The 23,280-nt window shown below is 41.1% G+C and overlaps 1 protein-coding gene across 8 annotated transcripts in view; it reads right to left on the bottom strand.

Moving 5' to 3' along the window:
* The window catches only part of MGA (MAX dimerization protein MGA), an 85,891-nt gene that overhangs the window by 50,293 nt on the left and 12,318 nt on the right, over window positions 1-23,280 (bottom strand). For all 8 annotated transcript variants that reach the window (XM_034769127.1, XM_034769126.1, XM_034769131.1 and 5 more), the window contains exons 2-8: window positions 19,392-20,541; window positions 10,032-10,959; window positions 9,575-9,662; window positions 9,294-9,389; window positions 3,544-3,675; window positions 2,833-2,931; window positions 1,352-2,001 (exon numbers count right to left, since the gene is read on the bottom strand). In XM_034769127.1, coding sequence (XP_034625018.1) covers window positions 1,352-2,001; window positions 2,833-2,931; window positions 3,544-3,675; window positions 9,294-9,389; window positions 9,575-9,662; window positions 10,032-10,959; window positions 19,392-20,455 — 3,057 coding nt within the window. In that variant the 5' untranslated portion in view covers window positions 20,456-20,541. The remainder of the gene's footprint in view (window positions 1-1,351; window positions 2,002-2,832; window positions 2,932-3,543; window positions 3,676-9,293; window positions 9,390-9,574; window positions 9,663-10,031; window positions 10,960-19,391; window positions 20,542-23,280) is intronic.

Raw genomic sequence — 23,280 nt, 5'->3', positions numbered from 1 at the left:
AAGGCAGAACCACTGCCAGTAGCAGCGCAGAAGGATGGCATGGTATGGTATGATATTGTCACTGTTACTTCTGCACTGCTGCCTGCAGAGTGGGGCCCTCAGTCAGCAGCCACCACGTTCTAGCCGCTCAGCTCTGAAGGAAGCAGTGCAGAAGTAAGAGTGGCAATACTGTGGCCATACCCTCTAAAGAGTGGCAATACCCTCTAAAATAACCTTGTAACCCCCTTGCAACTCCCTTTTGGGTCATGACCCCCAATTTGAGAAACATTGGTCTTCCTCATGAAATCTGTATACTATAGGATAAAAAAATACAAAAGACCAGATTTCACGGGAGACCAGATTTCACAGTTCGTGACACATTTTTCATGGCCATGAACTTGGTAGGGCCCTATTAATAATACACCTAGGAACTGACATAAGCAGGACTTATTTTCAATTAACTACATTAAAGCAATGTCAATTTTGTGCAAAGTTAAAAAAAAAAAATCAGGAAATGCCAAGTTACCATGTACCTGAATGTTTTATAGTACATGGTTAACAAAATTAACAGACTATATTAAGACATATCAAAATTCTATGTTTATATAACATTGTTTGCACACTTAAAATTCCAGGATGTACAAAAGTTATGATTCCTAGAGCAACATTAATTTATTTTCTTTCTTATATATGTATCTTTTCCCATGCTAGGTGTCTTGCAACTGTCACTTCTACTGGGCAGACTGTAGGCTTTCACTCTATCCCAGGTAGGTAGTGCCTCTTGCCAATGCCATTGGCAAATCCAACACCACTATTGGCAATGTAGCTCCCAGAATAGCAGAAATACTATTAAACGAAAAGAGATGGCTTCTCTGGGTTAGAAATTCTTCTTGAGGCGGACAAAAGCGTCTCCACTGGGGAGTCCTGGTTAAGAAAATTATATTGTATCAACAATTTTTAATTCAAATTATAGCTGTTGTTACAATAGAAACATGAGGCCAAGACAAGAAGTTAATAGTGTGGACGAGGGTGGGGACTGCCAATACAACTATACACTTTTGCTGGGTAACTGTTCTTCTGAAATGGCAAACACCTTCCTTCTTTACAGTACAAGTGAGTGAATTTAGTCAGAAGCTCAACTGTACTATCTTCAACTGTCTGAATTGCCTGGTACAGATAGACAAATTAAGACAACATTTTCTTGACTTTTTCTATAGAGCCATACATCTAACTGGTAAGAAAAAGTAACCCCTCACCCTGTATATTTTTATTAGCATTGTTATCTCTTTGTTAAACCTTAGCTACGAAGCACTGGAGTGCAGAAGTAGTAGGTATGATAGGGAAGGGAAGGGAGGCAGTTACAGGAGCTTACCTGAGCAGTGAGCAGAGTTGCCAGGGATATGTCTGCTCGTTCTTCTGTGATGTAGGTCCGTGGTTTCCCATCCCACAATGCACAGTCCTCTAAGTCCATCAACTTCACCTGAGACTTAGACAAACCTGGTGGGCGAGTAGCCTGTTGTTGCTGGTGTGCCTGACGCAGATTAATCTGCTTTGGCAACATGTTTTCATCTAGAGCTGGCACCATAAAATTATCCACCTGATTAGCCATGTTACTACTTGGCAGAGACTTAGTGATCTTCTCCCCTGGGACTGAAAAGCTGTGTTTCTGCTTTAATACAACAGGTGAAGGAAGTATGGGTTTGTAGGATGGTTTTACTCGGCTCTTTGAAGCTGTCTGTTTATTCTGAGTTTTCATCTTCCTAGAGGCAGAAGACACAGAGAGAGGCTTGAAAGTATAAGAGGTGGATGGAGTGCTGGTGGATTGCTTCTTTAGAACACTGTCTAGTGTTCGTACATAGCTAGTGCTCTTGGTTGGAAGCTGATAAACCACAGGAGAAGCGGAAGTGCTAGAAGAGAATCCCATGCTTGTTTCCATCAGCTTCCCTTCATTTTCCAGGTATTCATCCAGCTTGTCACTGCAGAAAGCAGAGCGATTCTTCAAAGAGCCCTCTGAACCACTACCTGAATAAATATGGAATCCAAATACACAGGAAATAACTCCAGAGAAAGTACACTGCCAGTTCTCCTAATAAGTAGAGTCAACAGAGAACAGTAATTTCTTTAACTTTCCAAAGCTTCTATACAACATCTGGGTATGAAATGGGTGATCATAGCACAGCATGCATGCCAAATATGGCAACTCTGGAACACTACAAACTAGGATATGTAGTCCAAGCTACACCTTTGCATTAAAAAAAGATTAAAATGGTTGCAATCTAACTACAGTTTATTTAAATTCAGTGTAGCTTTCTGACTCCTGACAAATTGCCAAAAGCAGATTCCTGTTAGGCAAAGGTTGGGTTTCCTCAACGTATGAAATATCTACTCCCATTAAAATTTTAAACATATATACCGAAAAAAAATTGCAGATTCGTCCCCCAAAGGACAGTCTAAAGCAGTACTGAAGATAAGAGTTCCCACACTCCTCCAAACAAGGGTTGCTTATATAGAGTCCAAAATGGATCAGTAATAACAAACCTATTTCAGTTAGCTTTTGCCTTTTCTCAGCAGTGATTTGTATAAAATAAAAATCACATTTTTATCCTATTTCAAAGTAGAATAAATCACAATGGGAAAATAAAATCTCTCTCCTCCCATAAAACCCCCGTTCAGACCTTTGAAATCTGTACCAGTGAAATCACAGTAACCAGGGGTTCTTTACTCATGACCATTTCTGCTCCAAAAATTTCACTAATACTTAAAATAAAGCAGTAAGTAAACTGAAAGGATCTGTTCCTAGGACAGAAAAAGGGCCACATTTATCGCATGGAAACACTCTTTTCTACCTCTTACCTTCATTTCTAGAAGCACCGTGAAACTTCCCTCGCCAGCCCTTGATCTTGGTGAAATCATTTGTTTTCCCTGTCCTGGAAACAAAGGGAAACCCAGCATCTGGAAAGAAAACAAGCCAGCCTCACCTTATCAACCAGGTGCAAAAACAACATTACACATGAATGAATAATGATCCTCTACATGTGGAACATCACCACTTCTAACTCAGCCCCCTAATAACATGGAAGTCTGACTGACTACAGCACCCTAAAGCAAAGTTACAGGAAAAAAAGGCTTAGAATGGATATTTGGGGCCTCAATTTCAGCAGTCAGGTCTATATGAAATATCACCAATACTGTACACACAAATGACTCCATGTGAACATATGCGACCATTAGGGAAAACTCAATTATATACACATACGTGCGTGCACTAAGTAGGTGTACAGCTGCATGCCAATGCCATTACTGAAAATCAGAGCCTGACAGTCACATGGTAGACCCCTTGATCAAGAAGTACATAGTAATTTAACAGCAAGTTTATGATATACGGCTTTCATATAAAGATTCCTCATAAAAAACAAAAAATCCCTATGCATTACCTTCTCGTCACTGACATTCAACTTTATTTAAAACTCCTATTCCACATACACAACTAACCCCATCCTCTCCAACCCTCAACAATAATGCTGAAAGAATAAATAATATATTCTGAAAGCACTGTTTACCTACCCGAACAGCTAGGAATGACTCTTGGGTAGTTCCACAAAGAGTAGTTTTTTGAGTAGGAAAGCGGGAGCTGCACACCCAAATATTTCAGATCAATGCTCATTGTTGGGTCCACAGAGTTCAACTTCAGTCCCACTGCAAGAAGCAAATACCAGTGAAAATCACATAGCCATGCAAACTATGTTAGCAAAAATCAGCAGCAACTCTTAAGAAGATACATTTCTGAGCTTATACAAGTAATAAAAAATTACTTTAGAAGAGTTTGCATTCATTCAGTGTTTTAACAGACTTAAAAACGGAAAAAAAATGGCCAGGCGTTCCAGTTTCCACCAGACTTCAACTCCTATGCAATTTAGATACTAGGTATCCAATCACCCTATTAAGATATGCTTGGGATGAGATAAAAAGGAAAAACCACTTCCATCTCGCTCTGTCCTGGATAGAATGTGAAGATCCCATTACACTTTTTGAAAAAGAAGAAAGGGTTAACCTCTGTTCTCCTGGACAACATTCCTTATCTCAAAAGCTGGGTGTAAAATATTGCTTAATTTTTAACTGGATACGATATTCCTTACTTCTTATTTTAAAACTGTTACCTACTGTCATTGTCCACCACTGAACAGCTGTAGTGGGTGAAGTGAATCCTGAATACTGTATTTATTTTATATCAATTTACCAACACACACTAAAGTGTTTTTTGGAAGAAAAGTCCTATAAAATGGAATTAATGATTATGGCTATTGTATTTACATATTCAGTCACTGCACAATCAGTATCGTATTCATGGAATTCTCATTCTTTTATAAAATATTATGGAATACTGTTAATTTGAGAAGCACTATATAAAAACAAACTTTCTTAGTGCTTGTCTACATTACCCGCTGTATCGAGGGGCAGCGATTGATCCAGCAGGGGTTGATTTATCGCATTTAGTCTAGACGCGATAAATCGACCACCGAGCGCTCTCCTGTCGACTCCGGTACTCCACCAGGGCAAGAGAGGCAGACGGAGTCAATGGAAGAGCGTCAGCCATCGACTTACTGCAGTAAATCTAAGTACAGTCAACTTCAGCTATGTTATTCACGTAGCTGAAGTTGCATAACTTAGATCGATCCCCCCCAGTGTAAACCAGGCCTTAGTAACTGAGCAGAAAAACAAAGTGAAAGAAGTAACAATTGTATAGAATAATTCAACAGAGCAAGCTGCTAGGTACAAAGGAATTTCTAGACTCTTATCCCCTTCCGTTTCCCCATGTGCTTTTCCTCTAAGGAAGTTTGCAATGTTTGGGATAAAATAAAGGTATACCAACCATAATATTCACTTTTTCTCAATTAAAGCAGCAGAATGGGAATACTAAGTGAACAAGTTGATCAATAAAATGGTTCATCTGGAAATGTACAGCTGAACAATTTAGGATCTAGGTAATAAAAGTTCTCTTTCGTATATGCATGATTATTTAAATTTGAATGTATACATATTGTGCTGTGGAATTTTTTTCTGAGAAGCCCCAGACTGAACAAGCTTGGGGAAAAGTCCCCATCTCATCCCAGAATACATCAATTCATGTCAAAATTAAAATGACAAGAGATGAATTTAAAAACAAAACAACAAAACAGAAAAGAGTTTTCTTCAAGCCTCCAAATTAAGGAATCACAAGCAAGATCTTTTCTTTATTTCATGTGTAACATTCATTTCCTCACATCCATGAAACTGACAAGCTGCATGAATCCTGAAGGTTATTCATTGGTGGGATTGAGGTAATACCCAGAGAAAGAACAGTTACTCTCCCTACAGAAACTGTGGTTCTTTGAGATGTTGTAGTAAAGTGTGGATCCCACTGTAGTTGCACGTGTACCACATGCACTCCGAGTCCTTTGAATAGCAGTGTCCTTTAGGGCCACATGTGTGCCTGTGCCTTGTTGCATGCCTATGTGAAAGCATAAAAGGCAATGGCTGCCACCTTACCTGAGTTCCCTCTCAACTTGAAGCCAATGACAGCTGAGGATTCCAAAAAGCAGGGATGAAGGATGGGTCATGAGATCCACACTGAATACAACATCTCAAAGAACCACAGTTGCAGTAGGGTAAGTAACCTTTCTCTCATCTTGGAGTATGTGTGAGTAGATCCCACTATAGGTGACCAGCAAGCAATATCCTTTCAGGCTGGTGGGAATAAGGCGTTTCAGCTGAATCCAATAATATATAGTAACTGAAGAATTGCTCTCCCAAGCTTGGCATCAGACCGGGCTGCTAAGCCCAAAGTAAAATGATTGACAAGGTCAGCGGTCCACATTGCTGCTCTGCAGATTTTGGATATCAACACATTCCTGCAGCAGGAGAAAGATGTTGCTTGTGATCTGGTGGAGGGAGCCTTAATGTTGGATGGGAGAAGTATATCAGCTACCTGGTAACACAGTGAGTTGCATTGTGTTATCCATTTCTTAGTCTCTGTGAAGAGGTGGCCTGACCTTTAGAATGCCTGGCTATTGCCAGAAATACACTGGGAGACTGTCTGAACAGTTTGGTCCTGTCAATGTAATAAAGACCTGGACACATCTAGCATATGCAACTTCTCTTCTCCCAGTGTGGAGTGTGGTTTTGGAAAGAAGATTGGTTTAGATTAAATTCTAAGAACACCTTGGAGATGAATTTTGGGTGAAGTTTTAGCACCACAATATCTCTATGGAATGCTGTATAGGAAGGTTCAGTCATAAGTGCCTGGCACTAACTCACTCCTCTAGCCAAAGTGATAGTCACTATGAAGCCTGTCTTTGGAGTGAGGAAGTATAGGGAACATTCTGAAAGAGGTTCAAAGGGAGGCTTCATAAATCTAAGGAGGACTATGTTGAAGTCCCAGGCAGGAGTAGGTTCTGAGACTGGTTGGTAGGTAAGTATGTAATAGTCTTCTGAAAAACTTTGATAATGTTCAGTAAGAAAAGACCACGCAAAACAGTTCAGGTAAATGGCAAGTTGGAAATGCTGCAAGGTGGATCTTAATAGAACTGAATGAAAGGCTAGTCTGTTTAAGTGCAATAAATAGTCAAGGATCATCAATACTGAGGCCTGAACCAGGTCCAGGCTATGCTGGGCTGCCCATATAGAGAGGTTCTTCAATTGAGATGAGTAAGTCTTCCTGGACAGTCTCTTCCTGCTCTATATCAGGATTTCCTGTAACTGTAGGGAGCAGCCTCTGTCTGTAATACTCAACCAGGCAACAACCACACTGTCAGGTGCAATGACTTCGGGTCTGAATGGAGTATCTGGCCATGGTGCTGTGAGATCAGATCTGGCCAATCTGGGAGCTGGATAGGCAGCAGAATGGATATTTGTAAGAGGTCTGTCAACCAAAACCATCTCAGCTATTAGGGCAACACAAAGATAGCTATGTCTTGTTTGATTTTGAGTGTTACCCTGGGATATAGAAGTCCTTGGGATCACTACAGAAAGAAAGCATGCAGTAGCGACCCCAGGCTTGTGCCCGGTCTGGAACAAATCATCTGGCACTTGATGTTGGTGGCAAACAAGCCTATCATAGGGGTCCCCCAACAAAGGACTATCAGCTCTATGAAGGACCGCCGCAGTGATCATTCATGTGTGGTAAACAGCTTATCTGCCAGGCTGTTGATGACACCCAAGAGGTGAAGAATGAGTGGTTTATCATATGTTGGCGTGACCCTGTCTAGAGCTTAGTAGTTTTCAGACAGAGGGGAGGCCAAGTGTGCACTCCCTTGGTTGTTTACACAGTGCATCACATACATGTAATCTGCCAAGATCTGCACTATGTAGTTTTGAAGAAGAGATAGGAAGGCCATGCAGGATAGCCTGATGACTCTGAGCTCCAGGACACTGACATAGTGCCCCATGTCTTTGGGAATCAGGTCCCTTGTATTTGTAGACAGCCCAGGTGGACTCTCCAACCTGTCCCTGATACACCTGTGGTTAAAGTCATTGTCAGGGAGGGAGCAAAGAACAGAACCCTTCCATGCACTTTTTTGGGTTCCTTCCACTATCTCAGTTCTGAGATGACATGATGAATTTACAACTTTCTTGTTCATCTGGTGTATTGTTGGGAAATAGATTCACCAGAGCCAGAGTTGAAGGGACTACTGGTGAAGTCTGGCAAGGAGCAACACATACATGCTTGCTAAATAGGGCCTAGCAGACCCAGACACATCCATACCATTGCAATCAGGAATAATTCTAACCTAAGTAATAGCAACTGCATCGACAGGAACCTGTCCTTTGGAAGGTATGCGCTTGCTAACCCAAGTTGATCAATACTCTTATGAACTCAGTCTGTGATGGAATAAGATGATTTTTCGTAGTTCACCATGAGGCCTAGCTGAGAGAATAAAGAGGACATATTTCAGGCTTGCTGCCATGTCCTGCTGGGTGCTGCCCTCCCCCAACCGATCATCCAGGTAAGGGTATACATGAATGTCTTTCCTTCTAAGATGTGCTGCTACTACCTTTGGGCACTTCATGAAGATTTTTGGTGCCATGGAGAGTTTGAATGGCAGCACTTTCTACTTGTAATGATTTGGCCCACCATGAATCTTAACTATTTACTGTCAGCTGGGTGGATGATTATATAGAAGTATGTGTCCAAAAGTAAAAGTCAAGAGCCAGGAACCAGTCCTGGGCCTGAAGATGTGGGATGACGGAGGCAAGCATTATCATCCTGAATCTGAGATGACGCATGTATTTGTTCAATCTCCTCATGCCTAGGATAGGATGAGATGAAGACTCCCTTCTTCAGGATAAGGAAGCGACAGGAGTAAAAGCCTCTTCCCTTGTACTACCCTATCTACAGCTCCTAGATGAAGTAACAAGGCTGTTTGTATTTGTAACATGCAGTGTTGTTGTAGCTGTGTCAGTCCCAGGGTATTAGAGAGAGAAGGTGGGTGAGCTAATATCTTTTACTGGACCTACTTCTGTTGTTGAGCGAGACAAGCTTTTGAGCTTACACTGAGCTCTTCGGGTGACCTCTCACCAATAGAAGATGGTCCAGTAAAAGATATTACCTCACCCACCTTGTCTGTTTGTAACAGGCTTTTGTGAGAAGGGAAAGGATATGGAGTGGGAAAGTACAGAAGAGCCTTAGGATATGATGTCTAATGCCCATTTGTCAGTTGTCCCAGTGGAAAGGGGCCAGGCAGTTGCTGAAGGTGGGGAGAGGTTCCAGAATGAATCCAGTGCAATTCTTGACGCTTCTGTCAAATCTGCGGCCTCTAAGAAGGAAGTGGGTTAGCCAAAGAGTTGGGAAATGGGCATCCCCTACAGCACCCGGGCCTCTTTCTTTGTGATTACTCTGGTTGTTAACTCCAGGAGTAAGATAATGTCCTCTGTCTCTGCTGGGGCTGGTACCTGTATGTTTTTCTATAGGGTGTCAGTATGTGGTCTTTGAGGAAATTGAATACTGTTCTCTGGCTGAAGTGCTCCATCACTGACTGCTCCCTTCTGGTTTTGGAATAAATGAATCTCACTACCCCAGGCAGTAAAGGGAAACTGAAGGAGGATTGCTGCACCTCTGCCATTTATGCCCTCACAGAGACACAAGAGGAAGCATCTGTGGCCACATCAGACACTTCTGTTCAAAAGTCTCTGATTCCATTCATATGAGCACCTACCGTGGGATCCACAGTGAAACATACTTGAAGAACCACCCAAACTCAGGGGTCCCCCCTGTGGTAGGCACAGTATTAAAACACAGTAGGAAACAATTCCTGCTCCAGAGAGCTTTACATACATACCTTCCTGGAGACTAGGATGTATCACTTGCTTATGCCTCAAGGACTTCAGATCTTCCAAGAGTTCTTTTTCCAACAAGCGTATTCTTGCTCGACAACCTGCTCAGAGAATGAAAGATATTATTGTGTATGCAATGAGACAGCACATGCTACGCAAAATTCTGATACACTGTTCATTTAAATAATTATCTCCCACTGTGTCTTTACACCTTCTTTTATCAAGGCCAAACCACCCAAATTCCATCCCCCCCCCCCTTTTTTTTTAAAAGGTTATTGAGTGTTACCTGGATCACTTGTAGCTAGCAAGGAAGTCTGCAGATTCTGTGATTCTTCTCCTCCAACTCGATCAACAGTGTGAATGTCAAGAGCTTCCTACATGCAAAAGGAGCCCACATAAATGTAAAATGCTTTAAATTCAAATGCTCATCTTGACACAAGCTAGACAGCCATATCATTAAAACAGGTTATTAGACTGGCCTAATAATAGTGCTTTGCATTACTATGCACCAAACTCCAGATCCCAATCACTCATTCTCTCTGAGCCAGTGAGAACCAAGAGTGCTATGAAGGTAGCAAACACAGACAGTGCTACAACTACAAACTTTTAAAATAACTTTTTCAGGGATTCCAAAGGAGAAATTTATTATTTTCAGCATGTGACCACTGAGAAGCTAAGTTAAGCCACTGCTCCTTTTGAGCATATTAAGTTTTATTGAGGACACTGAAGAAAGAGTGATTTACCTTGGATGCAAAGGACACAAAGAGGACTCCATCCACATCCTCAAGATCTGGCTTAACATCTGGAAGGATACTCCCTGATCCCAGGGAGGCATTCTTGCTTGTCACTACATTCTTCCCTATGTTTTTAGGGGGTCGTCCAGCCTTGGAGATCTTTAGCTTTCGTGGCCTTCCTCTTCTACTTGGGCCTGATGACATAGGATTTTGATTAGTACCAGTACCCTTCTGGGACATGGGATTCCTTAGTACACCTGCTTTTTTTCTTCCAGCAACGTCTTTGGCTGAAAAGGGGCCTCCTGTAGAGCTCCCAAGCTTGAAACTAGATGATTTAGATATGGTCCATGGTGCCTCTTTGATGGAACAGTATTTCTGTGGTGCTTTGTTTCCAGAGAACTGTTTTTTCACAGCTACTTCCTCAGTTTCCATGACTGTGTCTAAGCAAGAGTCCTTATGATTTTCAAAACAAATAGGAAAGGAGTCCAATATTGCACTCACTGGGGATTTATCCTTCTTACAAGAGGAAAGCATGGTCTGTGGCAGCTCAGAGATCTTTACCGTGCTCTTGGTGACTGCACAAGGCTCTAAATAGACTACAGGCATCTTCCCACTATCCAATTTTAACATTTTGGCTTTGGCAACACCTGAAGGGTTGGCCAGCATTCGTTTGGTGGACCTGATTCCTGCATCTTTTCTGTCTATCTCACTGTGTTTTCTCAGTTGTTTCTCTAGTATGGGATCATCATCACTATTGGAATATTCGTCTGTTTCCTCATCTGTGTCTTCCTGCTTCACAGTTATCCCTTCCATGCACACACTTGATCCGTAATCATAGTCATCTATTGGCTCCTCTTTAATGACTACATTGAAGTGTCCATTTGGGTCCAGCGGGGATGCTACCCGGGAGCTGCTTTCATAACTGCTAGCGATGGGACTGGAGAAAGTAAACAAGAACTTTACCACACAGATGAAAGATACAAAATTCAAAAATCAAATTTTTGATATGACAAAATCATATCAATTGTATTTTCCTTCCCTAAAACAGATTCCTCAGTACTGCACAATAAATGGTTATCACAGTAGGAAGATACTACTTTAGCAGGATATTGTCCCCTATAAAATTCTCAGCACTCTTTCGGAAGGGACTTCGGAACAACACTGAGATCAGCTGAGCTTGACAGTGACTTTAAAGCAACTGCTGCTAGTTAGGACAAGCTTTCATTTTTAGCATAATAATTAGCATTCAAGAAACATTATTATGCCATCTCATGTTTTTTCCTCATATAGACTCCAGAGAATATGGCGATTTCTTATTTTAGGTAGCAGGACTCTCTCCTCTCATATCAGAATCATATTTAAAAATAACTGGTATTCTAACATGTCCCATATGAAATCTCCCCACACATTTGGAAGTCACTGAGCCAGATTCTGCTCTCAATTACTCCAGTGTAAGTTCAGAATAACTCCACTGAAGTCAACTGACTTAGTCTGAATTGAAATGGGTATCAGTGAAAACAAAACTTGGCCAGACATTCGAGAACTCCAACAGTATATGCAATTTCACTCTTATAATACGCTGTTCTGGGAGGTAAATATTGGTTGCTTCCCATCAGTTTTGCTAACATTATCAAAATTTGGCAGCCAGCCATGGAGAAGAAATGCACCTGAAAAATATAATGTGGAGATAGAAGTGTTTTGTTTCTTTTCCCCACAATACAGCTCAGAGAATGATAGTTGGAATTTCAGAAGCAAGCCTATAGGTAGGGCCCTACCAAATTCACAGTCCATTTTGGTCAATTTCACGGCCATGGGATTTTAAAAAATAATAAATTTCAAGATTTCAACTATTTAAATCTGAAATTTCAGTGTTGTAATTTTAAGGGTCCAGACCCAAAAAGGAGTTTGGAGGGGGTCACAAGGTTACCGCGGGGGATTGCAGTACTGCTACACTTACTTCTGCACTGCTGCTGGCAGCAGCGCTGCCTTCAAAGCTGGGCAGCTGGAGAGCAGTGGCTACTGGCCAGGAGCCCAGCTCTGAAGGCAGAGGCACCACCAGCACCGGCACAGAAGTAAAGGGTGGCATGGTATGGTACTGCTACCTTTACTTCTGTGCTACTGCTAGCAGGGCGCTGCCTTCCGAGCTGGACACCTGGCCAACAGCCGCCGCTCTCCAGCCGCCAAGTTCTGAAGGCAGCGCAGAAGTAATGGTGGCAATACTGCAACCACCCTAAAATAACTTTGTGACCCCCCCCCCTGCAACTCCCTTTTGGGTCAGGACCCCCAATTTGAGAAACACTGGTCTCCCCTCTGAAATCTGTATAGTACAGGGTAAAAGCACACAAAAGACCAAATTTCACAGAAGACCAGATTTCACAGTCCATGACATGTTTTTCATGGCCATGAATTTGGTAGGGCCCTACCTATAGATAGGTGACCTGAAGTTTCACTCAACAACCCCTCAACACCAAGGACAAGATAAAAATCAGTGGGCTTTCTAGACAGAAAAGGAATCATCTGACCTTCTGGGTTAAGATCCTTAGCTATAACATGGAACAAAACAAAACAAACACAACCATACCCTTTTCAGCTAACTGACTAGAAAACATTAAGAGTGAAGTACTCAGCCTCACTTCTTCAGGTGAATCTGGAAGTCAGTTTCTCTAGTAGTTCCACAATACTAGTTGCTAGACTGTCATTAGATTGTAAACTCTGTGGGGCAGGGATCATAGAAAACGGAAGCAAAATTAGAGGAGCTCTGCTATAGTGGAGGCATCAAACCAGCAATAAGAAGATCAGCTGTCTTAAGTTTAAATGACTCAAAAGTCTTTATTTAGCAGGGTGGAGCAAGATAAACTTCTTACAACATTTAAGTAATTTCAATTTGTTCCTTACTTTGTAAAATTGATTAAATCAATATCTAATATATATATGTCTATCACAAGAACCAAAAGTTTCTGTTAAGAAGCTGGATCATACAAGTTTGCCCTCTTACCACTTTTTGCAATGTTGCAATCCTTTGCTCAACAGTTTTTGATTATCCAATACCAGGTAGGTAGGTAGGTAGGTAGGTAGGTGTGTGTGTGTGTGTGTGTGTGTATATATCAGCTGACCACAAGACAGTATTGTTTTCTGTATTCAGACAATGTCCCACTTTAAGTGAGCCTCATGACATCCTACATTACCAAGAATTTTAAAGTCTAGTACAGTGGTTCTTAAACATTTTTTTCCACGGACCACTTGAAAATTGCTGAGGGTCTTGGTGGACCACTTAATAATCTTTCCAAATGTTTTTTGTACCGTTACTAACTATTGAAAAGCGCTTTGGATAAAAATGCTATATAAAGTAACTTAATAATTGAAGTTTTTTTGTTCTACAAATAAAAGCACACAACTCATATTTTAGTATCAGTAGCCTCTCCCCCACCGTGGCAGCCCCTGAGCTCGGCTGGGAAGGGGGAGTCTCCCCCTTTGTCCCCCGCAGTGGCAGCCCCCGAGCTGGGGTTGGGAAGGAGGGGGTTCTCTCCCTGTCAGTCACAGCCCTGGAGCTGAAGAAAGTCGCCTCTTTCTCTGGCCGCCACAGCCCTGCACATCCCAATTTCCCCCTACCCACTTTTCTCACCCCACTGCCCCATCCCACCTACCCCCTATTTTCCCCAAGGCCATCACTTCATCTTACATGTGCATCTTCTCCAGGGTCCAGGCACCTAATTAGTGGAGCGACGCCTGCACGGCTCCACTGATTATGTGGGTAGCCCTTTATTCTCTCATGTGTAGCGCCCAGGCGCAAACCTTAGAAGGAACTATCCGCAGGACCACCTGAATGGAGCTTGCGGGCCAAGTTTGAGAACCTCTGGTCTAGTAGATTTTCAGGTTTCCCATACTAATATGGGAAAGAGCACAATACTAAACTTTAATTGGGATGGTAAAACCATTGCAAAGGAAAATTAATGGTTAACTGTTCCTTAAGATATTTAGCCGTAGTTGTTGCCCATAAAAATTATGAGTTACATAAACTAAATTAGATAAACCTCTGTCTTTTTAGGGAGGGAGAGAGAAAGAGAGAGGAAAGAATAAAATGGAAGGATTACATTTTTTAAAAGGGTGAGAGATATTTGTGGACAAGGAAAGTCAGAAAAATCTAAAGTAAAAGATGTAAAAAAACCCCCCACAATGCAGAGAAACAGAGGAAAAGGTTTAAGGGGATGGAAGGAGAGAGAAGCAAAAACCCACTTTCTGAACAATGCAAAAAGAGATACAATATAATCCAAAATAGGAATGGCAGAGGGCAGTAAAGCCACAAAGTAGAGAGAAGATACATCAAAAGCGCAGGACTCAGAGTAAATTACATTTTTAAGTTTATTATATGAAAAGTTGATTGGCAATAGCTTATGTACAGTAAAATACCTCTAAATTATTGCTTTATTTCTTTAAAATTCATGATTTTGGGGGGAGGATTTTTTTGGGGAAGGAGAGGTATGGTGGCATCTGGGCTCATAGGCTTAGTACTTTAGTTAGTTGCTGTTGTGTAAATTTTTCAAATCTTGAACACTTCATTCATGGAGATCTGAATATACACCACTTAAATAACTGAGTAAAATTCTTCTTCCTAAAACACACTTGATATAACTAAATTTATTATAATGAGTAAAAAAATTTAAATTACAATCAAGTGGACACAATATCAAATCATAAAGCAGTGGTCCCCAAACTTTTCAGGGTCACTCACCCCCCCTTGCGCCTCTCCATGCTCCTCCGCCCACCAGAGCTGGGCCAGGAGGCAGCAAGGCTGGGAACGGAGCACCGAGGCCAGAGGCCGCAACTGGGGGTGAGGCCAGAGCAGAGCGGGGCAGGGTGGTGCTCCCTGCCCGCCCCTTGTGGGGACTGGCCTGGGCCGCAATGTCTCCCCCTCCGAACATTCCTCCGGTCCTCCCCGAGGAGGGCATGCCCCATATTTTGGAGACCACTGCCATAAAGAAATGTATGGGACACATATTTGAGACTCCCAATGCCTTGGAAGAACAAGAGAATTCTTGTGCAAACATGAAATGCAGCAATAAATGAACTTCAAAAACATGATCAAAATTCTCCATAAGGATGGTTCATTAGGGTAATCTTCTAAAATAGGATTCCGATTCTTCTCAAACAAAAATGTCTGCAAATATTTTCTTCTTGTGATTTTTGTATATATCACACAGCAATTAAAGTTAAAAAGGTACTGATGGTATCTGAGTAGACTTCAAACATTTTACAATGTATCACCAGTGAGAGACTGATTTGAAAACCAAAGCCTTATTTATACTAAATTGCTTTATAAACTGATTTAGATCCATCTTAACATACAAAACAAGAAAGGAAATCAGTATGCGCTCCACATCAAAAACAAAGATGTTGAGATGGTCAAGCCATAAAAAAAAAAAAAGAGAAAAAAAAAAAAGAGAAATGTGGTTGTAAGGAGCCTAACACGGGTGCTCCAATTGAAAACCAATTGAGGGAGGCTGGGCTATCTTAGAATGGTCATATCCAGCAGAGACCTGAGAGATGTATCAGTAGAATGGCTTTTGGAATGACTATGGACAGAGGACAACCAAGGGGGAGATCAAGGACTCAGTATGCAGGCTGGATATCAACGGACCTCAGAGAGACCAATCTGCACAACAGCCTGGCATACGATCATGAGTTTTGGAAGAAAGCTATAAAGTCACCGACCCTGAATAGGGAAGTGGCAAGAAAGAAAGCTTTTGAAACTGATTTAAGTAAATTAGTGGTAACATCCTGTGGTATACTATATCACAGGGGTAGGCAACCTATGGCACGTGTGCCAAAGGTGGCACGCGAGCTGATTTTCAGTGGCACTCACACTGCCCGGATCCTGGCCACAGGTCTGGGGGGCTCTGCATTATAATTTAAATTTTAAATGAAGCTTCTTAAACTTTTTAAAAACCTTATTTACTTTACATACAACAATAGTTTAGTTCTATATTATAGACTTATAGAAAGAGACCTTCTAAAAACGTTAAGATGTATTACTGGCACACGAAACCTTAAATTAGAGTGAATAAAGGAAGACTCGGCACAGCACTTCTGAAAGGTTGCCGATCCCAGCTATATCAGTTTAAGTACAGCTTACATCGGTTTAGCTTATGTTGATATGGAATCAACAATTTAAATCGCAGTAACGCATTCTTAAAACGAAATAAGAGCATCCATAAGAGGGGGCTGCACTGATTTAATTGAATCAGTTTCTAAGCAGATTTAATTCAGTCACTACAACTTTCTCATGTGGACAAGGCTTGAGAAACAACAAGTTTTAAAAAAAATGTGGGATTAATAGCTAGTTACAATGTTGTAAAATAGATCCTTCCTTACAGTGTACTTCCTTTGGTTGTGAAACCAGGACTCCACTAGAGTTAGCAAAATATGATACTCCTTATATACTCTAGTCAATAGGGTCCATCATGACACCATAGTTAAGACTGAATTACATTTCACACTTAAAAGAAAATATTCAACCTCTGTTATCTATTAAAAAAATAAACACACCCTTTCCTTCCCAAATCACTCACTTTTTTAAGTACTGAGGAATTTTTTGAAAATTTACAAGGAAATCCATTAATTAGTTTATGAGTTAAAATTATGCCTTTTAAGAAATACAACATCTTGGTATATATATATATATATATATATATATATATATATATATATTACACACACACACACACACACACACACACACATAAAGTCCTATCAGCCATAACACATGCCATTTCTGCACAGCCAACAATAAACTATGAAAAATGATCGACAGTGATTGATAGACCTTAACTGCAGGTCATGAGAACGATGAACAGAATTAATGGAAAAGGAAATGCAAGATTCTTGATACCTATAGAGCACAAAAAGAGAGAGTGGAGCCATTTTTTGAATGAGTTATGGAATATTTCCAGTTCTAAATTTTGTTTCCATGAGAGAGCGAATGAAGATTGTCTTTCCTGTGTAGAATGCGGATACTAAAAACTTAAAGAAAATACCTGGACAACGTTCTGAGAGTAGCACTAGGACTGTGGTTACAAAAATACTATATATTTATACATATATAGTGTCTTTAGTTTTTAATAGAAATGTACTAGCACAGAGGATAAATGAAAAGAGGAAAACACTGTATATTCTAGTACAGTATCACCTTTTGTATGAATTTTTAATATGTTTTTGGTCTGAGGTGACAACTGTTCTGAAGAAGAAAGAAAAGTGTTTGATTTTCTCTTAAGACTTAAGGTGTCCTAAGTCGACAAATTTACATGATCTGTCATAGAAGGAGTACCTGTGTCAATCTTTGTCCTGCAGAGCTGAAAAAAAAAAATTCCTGACTCCAAAAAATAAGATATCTGGAAGAATTGCTTGTTGTTCATCTGTACATTTGATACAAGTTTTTTTTTTATCCCCGATGAAAGAGCTGGATTGAGGAAGCAAATTGTTCATTTTGAACAAATCCTTTGAGAACATCTCCACATCATTTTCTAACTGATTTTTGTCAAGTTGAAAAGAGCAAGAATGACAGAACCAAAAGAAAGATCTTGTTGGTTTAAGGGAACTTAAATTTCTTAGATTTTTATTTTTTTAGGGTGGCCATTTAGACTAAGATAAAGTAGTTTTGCCTAAAATTATGCAGGACATTCCTACAGCCCCAAAAAAGAAAGAACTCAATAAAGCCCCTTGTGCCTAAATGTGTCCAGCTGCAAGATTGGGGCTTCTTATAAACTTATAACATTTTTCCAAAGACACCTGCTCCGAGTTCTAATCAAAATCTTTTGGGATTGATGGTGGCCCAGACTCAAGAAGGATCACTTTTGAGAAAATTTTTCACAATATTAGTTTGTTATTTTTTTGTAAATCTGAATTTCTGAAAAGTGATATTGAAAATAAAGCAACAAAAACATGACAATAATAAACACATTTGACCAACACCTTTCCACTTTGGTCATAGGTGCTCTTAAAAATTAGAATCCTCTTACTCTAAAGAATTAGTTTGGATACAGGTCTCTTGACCTAGAGGTGCTCCTTAGGAGACTTCTGTTTATGAATACATGAGAAATTTGGGAGAAACTCTTATTTGTCCTGCCTTAAAACTGGAAAAAGTTGCAAAATAAAGACAGTAATAATCCCCATGGTCCTTGCATGATTCCAACATTCTCATGAGGTATTACTGCTGCAGGGTTCAGGTGGCCTTATGGGGTTAGAAAACTACCACTTCTACAGTTATTCATTGCTGCCCAGATCAATGACCACCTTGAAGGGACTGAGGAACATCTTCTGCAAAAGCTGAAATTATGGAAGAAGCACTGATGTTTGGGAACCTCTCCTGGTTACAAAAGGCACTGTTTGTAGTAAGCACTGCTGCAGTAGCTTTACAGCTATGCCACATGTGGGACAATATTTTCCTTAATAGTGACCTTTCACTATAGAATTACAGTTATTTTGATTGTTCACTGGCAAAGTAGTGATATGAGCTATTAGCTACTCTCTGCCTCACTGATTGGCAGAGAACTGGCAGCAAGCACAGTAAGGTGGCAGCCTAGGCTCTGGCATATACGCCAAGGAATCTGGGAGGAGAGAAAATCAGGTATATTTCATCCTGCAGGTGCCAGCTATGGCAATAATATGCAGGCACAGGCAGACTGACAGTATGTATAGACCGTTCTGCTGCATTACTTAGGGAAACCAGTGAAAGGCACAGTAAAATGCTGAACTTGACTAGGCTGCACTAACACACGCACATATAATGGGAACTGTTAGGAACACAGATCCACTTGGTACAGGTTGTCTGGCAGTATGAGCTAAACTGCTCTGCTAAATTGTGGAGAAGCCAGTGGAAGGTGTCAGAGGGTGGTACTCTAGATAAGACCACATGAATACACACACTCTATGGGAGTTGGAAGAAGAGTAGATTCAGCACACAAGTGCCTCAAACTGCCCTAAATGGAGGATCAGTAGGCTCGGATTACTAAAAATCTGAACTATTTGAAGTTCCTGGCAGTTTATGAGATGAAATTTTCATCCTCTAAATCTCTGTTGTGGAGAACAGTGATCCCACAGCTTCTCTCTCAAGCAGTCACAGTACATGAGTCAGAGTGCAGTACTACAGCAGTCCAGCAGAACGAAGATGAAATCTCCAGATCAACTGATGCCCATGTATGAGAAAAAAGACCTTCTGTAAACGCAAAATGTTCTGGAACATCAGTTCAACCAAACTCTGGTTGTAAAACCATCTTCCCTCCCACCCCCACTGCCAAAAAACACATAATTTGACATTTTACTAGGAGTCCAGCCCAACCCAGCCCCCACTAGACAAAAAATGAAATGTACTCCTACCTTTCAGATACCTCTTGTTTTAACCTGGGCATATCACTAAGAGGCAGGTCTGCATCCAGGAAATCCAGGAAGTCCCGTTCTGCATTAAAGGATTCTTTCTCCAAATCAATGTCTGACGGATTCTGACCACTAAATGAAGAATCTAGATCTCTCTGCTGTGACTCTAATCCATCGGTTTCAGTATGTCGGCCACGATTGCTGGGAGAGCTGGAAACACTACCTCCTTCATGCTCTGAGCTACTATTTTGCTTCACATCACGCTGAGGTCTACTGTTCAGTCCATCATCTCTGAATCCTTTAGCAAAAGGGTTGTAATCTATCTTTAGCTGGGTAATCTGGATGTTCTGATAGGCTGTCACTGCAAAGAACTCTGTCTGTGGGAAGGTGAAGGTGTGTACATCAGGACCATTCAGCTGGATAACCTCTGTGGCTTTGTCTGCAGGTACCAGGTGAAGCCGTGGCAGATAGCGGTGCATAGAATGCAATATGATATGACCTTCTTGGTCCAGAGTATTGTTGGTAAGCTTGAGTTTGTAGAAGGATACTGGCTGGTGCATCCAGTACTGACCAGTGGAGGGTGATTCTGGATGAATAAATACCCGTCCCAGAACATGGGGTTCTGCCTTCCCACTAGGCTCCCACCAACGACCATTCCATTTATAGCGGTGATTGTCCACAGGAGAGATATCCATGACTAGGATGTATTTCAGATTGGAATCTAGGCCTGTAATCCAGTACCGGCAGTATGGGAACATACGCCTCCCCTGTTTGGTCAGAATCATCTCTGTGCTGCGATGGTAGAACTCATTCCACATACTGTTGTTGTCCAGGGTGACAGTGATGCTACCTGAGGTACAATCAGCTGGAAGGCAAGTCTTTACTTTGGATTTTACTGGAGTTGACACACTACTGGTGAGAGTACAGGCATCCCGGTTTGCTACTAGAATTCCTTGATCAGCTTTACCATTTCCCTGCTGCTGTTTCAGGATGACAAAAAAAGCAGGTGCTGCACCAGACACTGTCCCACTGTCCCGGTTACCCAACACAATTTGTTGTTTCTCCATGATGATAATGGGCACTTCTGTAAATTCTTTTAAATTAACTGCAAATTTGAAACGGTTCTGAGAGCCTTTCCCCTGTGTTCACCATCCTGGAAACAAACAAGTAGACCCAGTTAGCACTAATCAAATGCAATATACCAATATACTCCTCCCTTTACTTGAAGGAACTGGGTCACTACAGAAACATTTTGTATAGTATATTTACACACACAAAACTACATTAAAAGGACATGAAGGTTGCAAAGTCAAGCACTTAAAGTTAGGAAATGTCAGAATTAATGTTGCATGGGAAACTAATTTGCTCCTCTTTTGCACATGTACGCTGTTAATTACATGATCACACACTATTTTTTTTCTACAGGACCCAAAGCCTCATGCAATGCACAGGATGGACTGTACTCCTGGGATGAATCAGGGTTATGCAGTGAAGGAGACAGTTGTCTGTAAGACCCTGGCCTCAGTTTCTTGCAGAAGTTGAAATATGTGTAGTGAATGATGCAGGAAATTGCAGGAAGAAAAAGAATGGTCTCTTGGTAAAGATAGTTGAAAGCTACTCTGGAGAGAAGGGGATTCTATGCCAGCCTCTACAAGAGAGCTCCTATGTAATTCTGGACAGGTAATTTAAATCAGACTTTTCAAGGATGGTCACTATGTTTCTCCTTTTCTAGGAGCTCAATGTGAGTCCCTGTTCTGTCTGATTTGCAGAAGTGCTGAGCTGCAATTGAAGTCAATGGGAGAGGTACTTTGACTATATAAAGTGGTTTTAGTGCTAACTATTCTCAAATATCAGGCTCTAATCGTCTCAAATTGACCATCCAAAATTAGTAGACACTTTAGATCTTACTGTGTGCCTCAGTTCTTCATCTGCAAAGTGGGGATAATATCATCCCTCACCTCACAAGAGTATTCTGAAGATAAATTCATTGTTTGTGAAATCATATACTACTGTGATAAGTGCCACAGAAAAGCCAATGAGAAAATAAAAAATTTGGTCTTCAGAGCAGGGTTGGAAAAGTGTGCAGTCAATAAGACATCGTTGTGTCAGAATTAATGACGACTCAAGATTGTGGAATTAGAATAGCGTGCAGTAAATAAAGCATGGATCCATATACTGACAATAAGGATAAAACAAAACATTGGGTATCTACTCATTAAGCGAGCAACATCTATCTTGTGCACCGAATGAGGTAGCATCCTATAAAAAAAAAAAAATACTATTTGTTCATGTAACTAAAGATTGTACCATAATGCATATGCACAAAGGGGGCAAATTAAGATCACACAGGCAACCTTAAACCTGACATTTCCTAATCTCCGAGTGCATGATCTTGCAACATTAATGTTCTTTTAACATAGGAAATTACACACAAAAAACTAAGATTTTAAAAAAAGCAAAAAAAAAAAAAAAAAAACCCAGAAAAGAAATATCGTTATGTAGAATCATACTGACTCCCACACATGGATTAGCAGCCAGTTGGGAACATTTAGATTCACCACACAGACCTCTGCCACTAGTGGTGAACAGATAACAACAGTAAGTTAACATCCTCTGGGTAGAACAGCCACTAAAGGGGGATGAGACACACTTTGCCAGTGTGTTGCACAGATATTCGAAGACGATAGAGGAATGGTGAATGACAGGAATCTTGGGTTTCATTCCTAGGTTCTGAGGGAGAGTTTGGCCTAGTGGTGACAGATCCTTCTTCCCTGATGATCCACACTTGAGCCCTTCTTGCTCTGTCCTTTTGCTTCCCTCTCCTCAGCTCCTTATCTGATCTCATTCTCCCCTCTTCACTAACTCCCAGCTCAATCTACTCCCTCTGCCCTGTTGGTTCAGATACTCCCCCCTCTTCTTTTCAAGTCAAGATGAAAGCCTGAGTTCCAGCAAAAAGGATACTGAGAGAACGAGTCTACCTACTCTCACTTAGCGCCCGTTGCCACAGAAGTCCACAGCAGCCAGGAGTACACTAAGGGCAGGTCTTCACTACGGGGGTGGGCAGGGGGTGTCGATTTAAAAGATACGCAAATTCAGCTACGCAAATAGCGTAGCTGAATTCGACGTATCGGAGCCGACTTACCCCGCTGTGAGGACGGCAGCAAAATCAACCTCCCCGTCGACGGCGCTTACTCCCACCTCTGCTGGTGGAGTAAGAGCGTCGATTTGGGGATCGACTGTCGCGTCCCGACGAGACGCGATAATTCGATCCCCGAGAGATTGATTTCTACCCGCCGATTCAGGCGGGTAGTGTAGACCTAGCCTTAGTGTAAACAGAATCTTCAGAGAATGTAGCTGCCAAACTCTAGTATGTTGCTATTGTTAGGCAAAAAGATTATTTTCCCCAAGAATTAGGCAAGCACAGACAATAATGAAAGGAGTTTATTTATGGTACCGGGAAGACTGACAAGCAGCTTTAAAAATATGGTGCCATAGTGGCCAGTTATATACATTTTTTTATGAATTTATTTGCATTTATTTGTACATAGAGGCAGACACTGTTACGAAGAAAAAGAGAACTTTTAACAAAGGTAACAGTAGGAACAATACATACATACAGACCCATCCTGATTACATCAATTATTTGTTTCAGAGTAACAGCCGTGTTAGTCTGTATCCGCAAAAAGAAGAACAGGAGTACTTGTGGCACCTTAGAGACTAACAAATTTATTAGAGCATAAGCTTTCGTGGACTACAGCCCACTTCTTCGGATGCATATAGAATGGAACATATATTGAGGAGATATATATACACACATACAGAGAGCATAAACAGGTGGGAGTTGTCTTACCAACTCTGAGAGGCCAATTAATTAAGAGAAAAAAAACTTTTG

The sequence above is a fragment of the Trachemys scripta genome, chromosome 4 (genome assembly GCF_013100865.1).
Source record: "Trachemys scripta elegans isolate TJP31775 chromosome 4, CAS_Tse_1.0, whole genome shotgun sequence".
NCBI classification, from domain to species: domain Eukaryota; kingdom Metazoa; phylum Chordata; order Testudines; family Emydidae; genus Trachemys; species Trachemys scripta.
The sequence above is the reverse complement of the archived record's forward strand: the minus strand, read 5'-3'. Positions and strand labels throughout refer to the sequence as shown.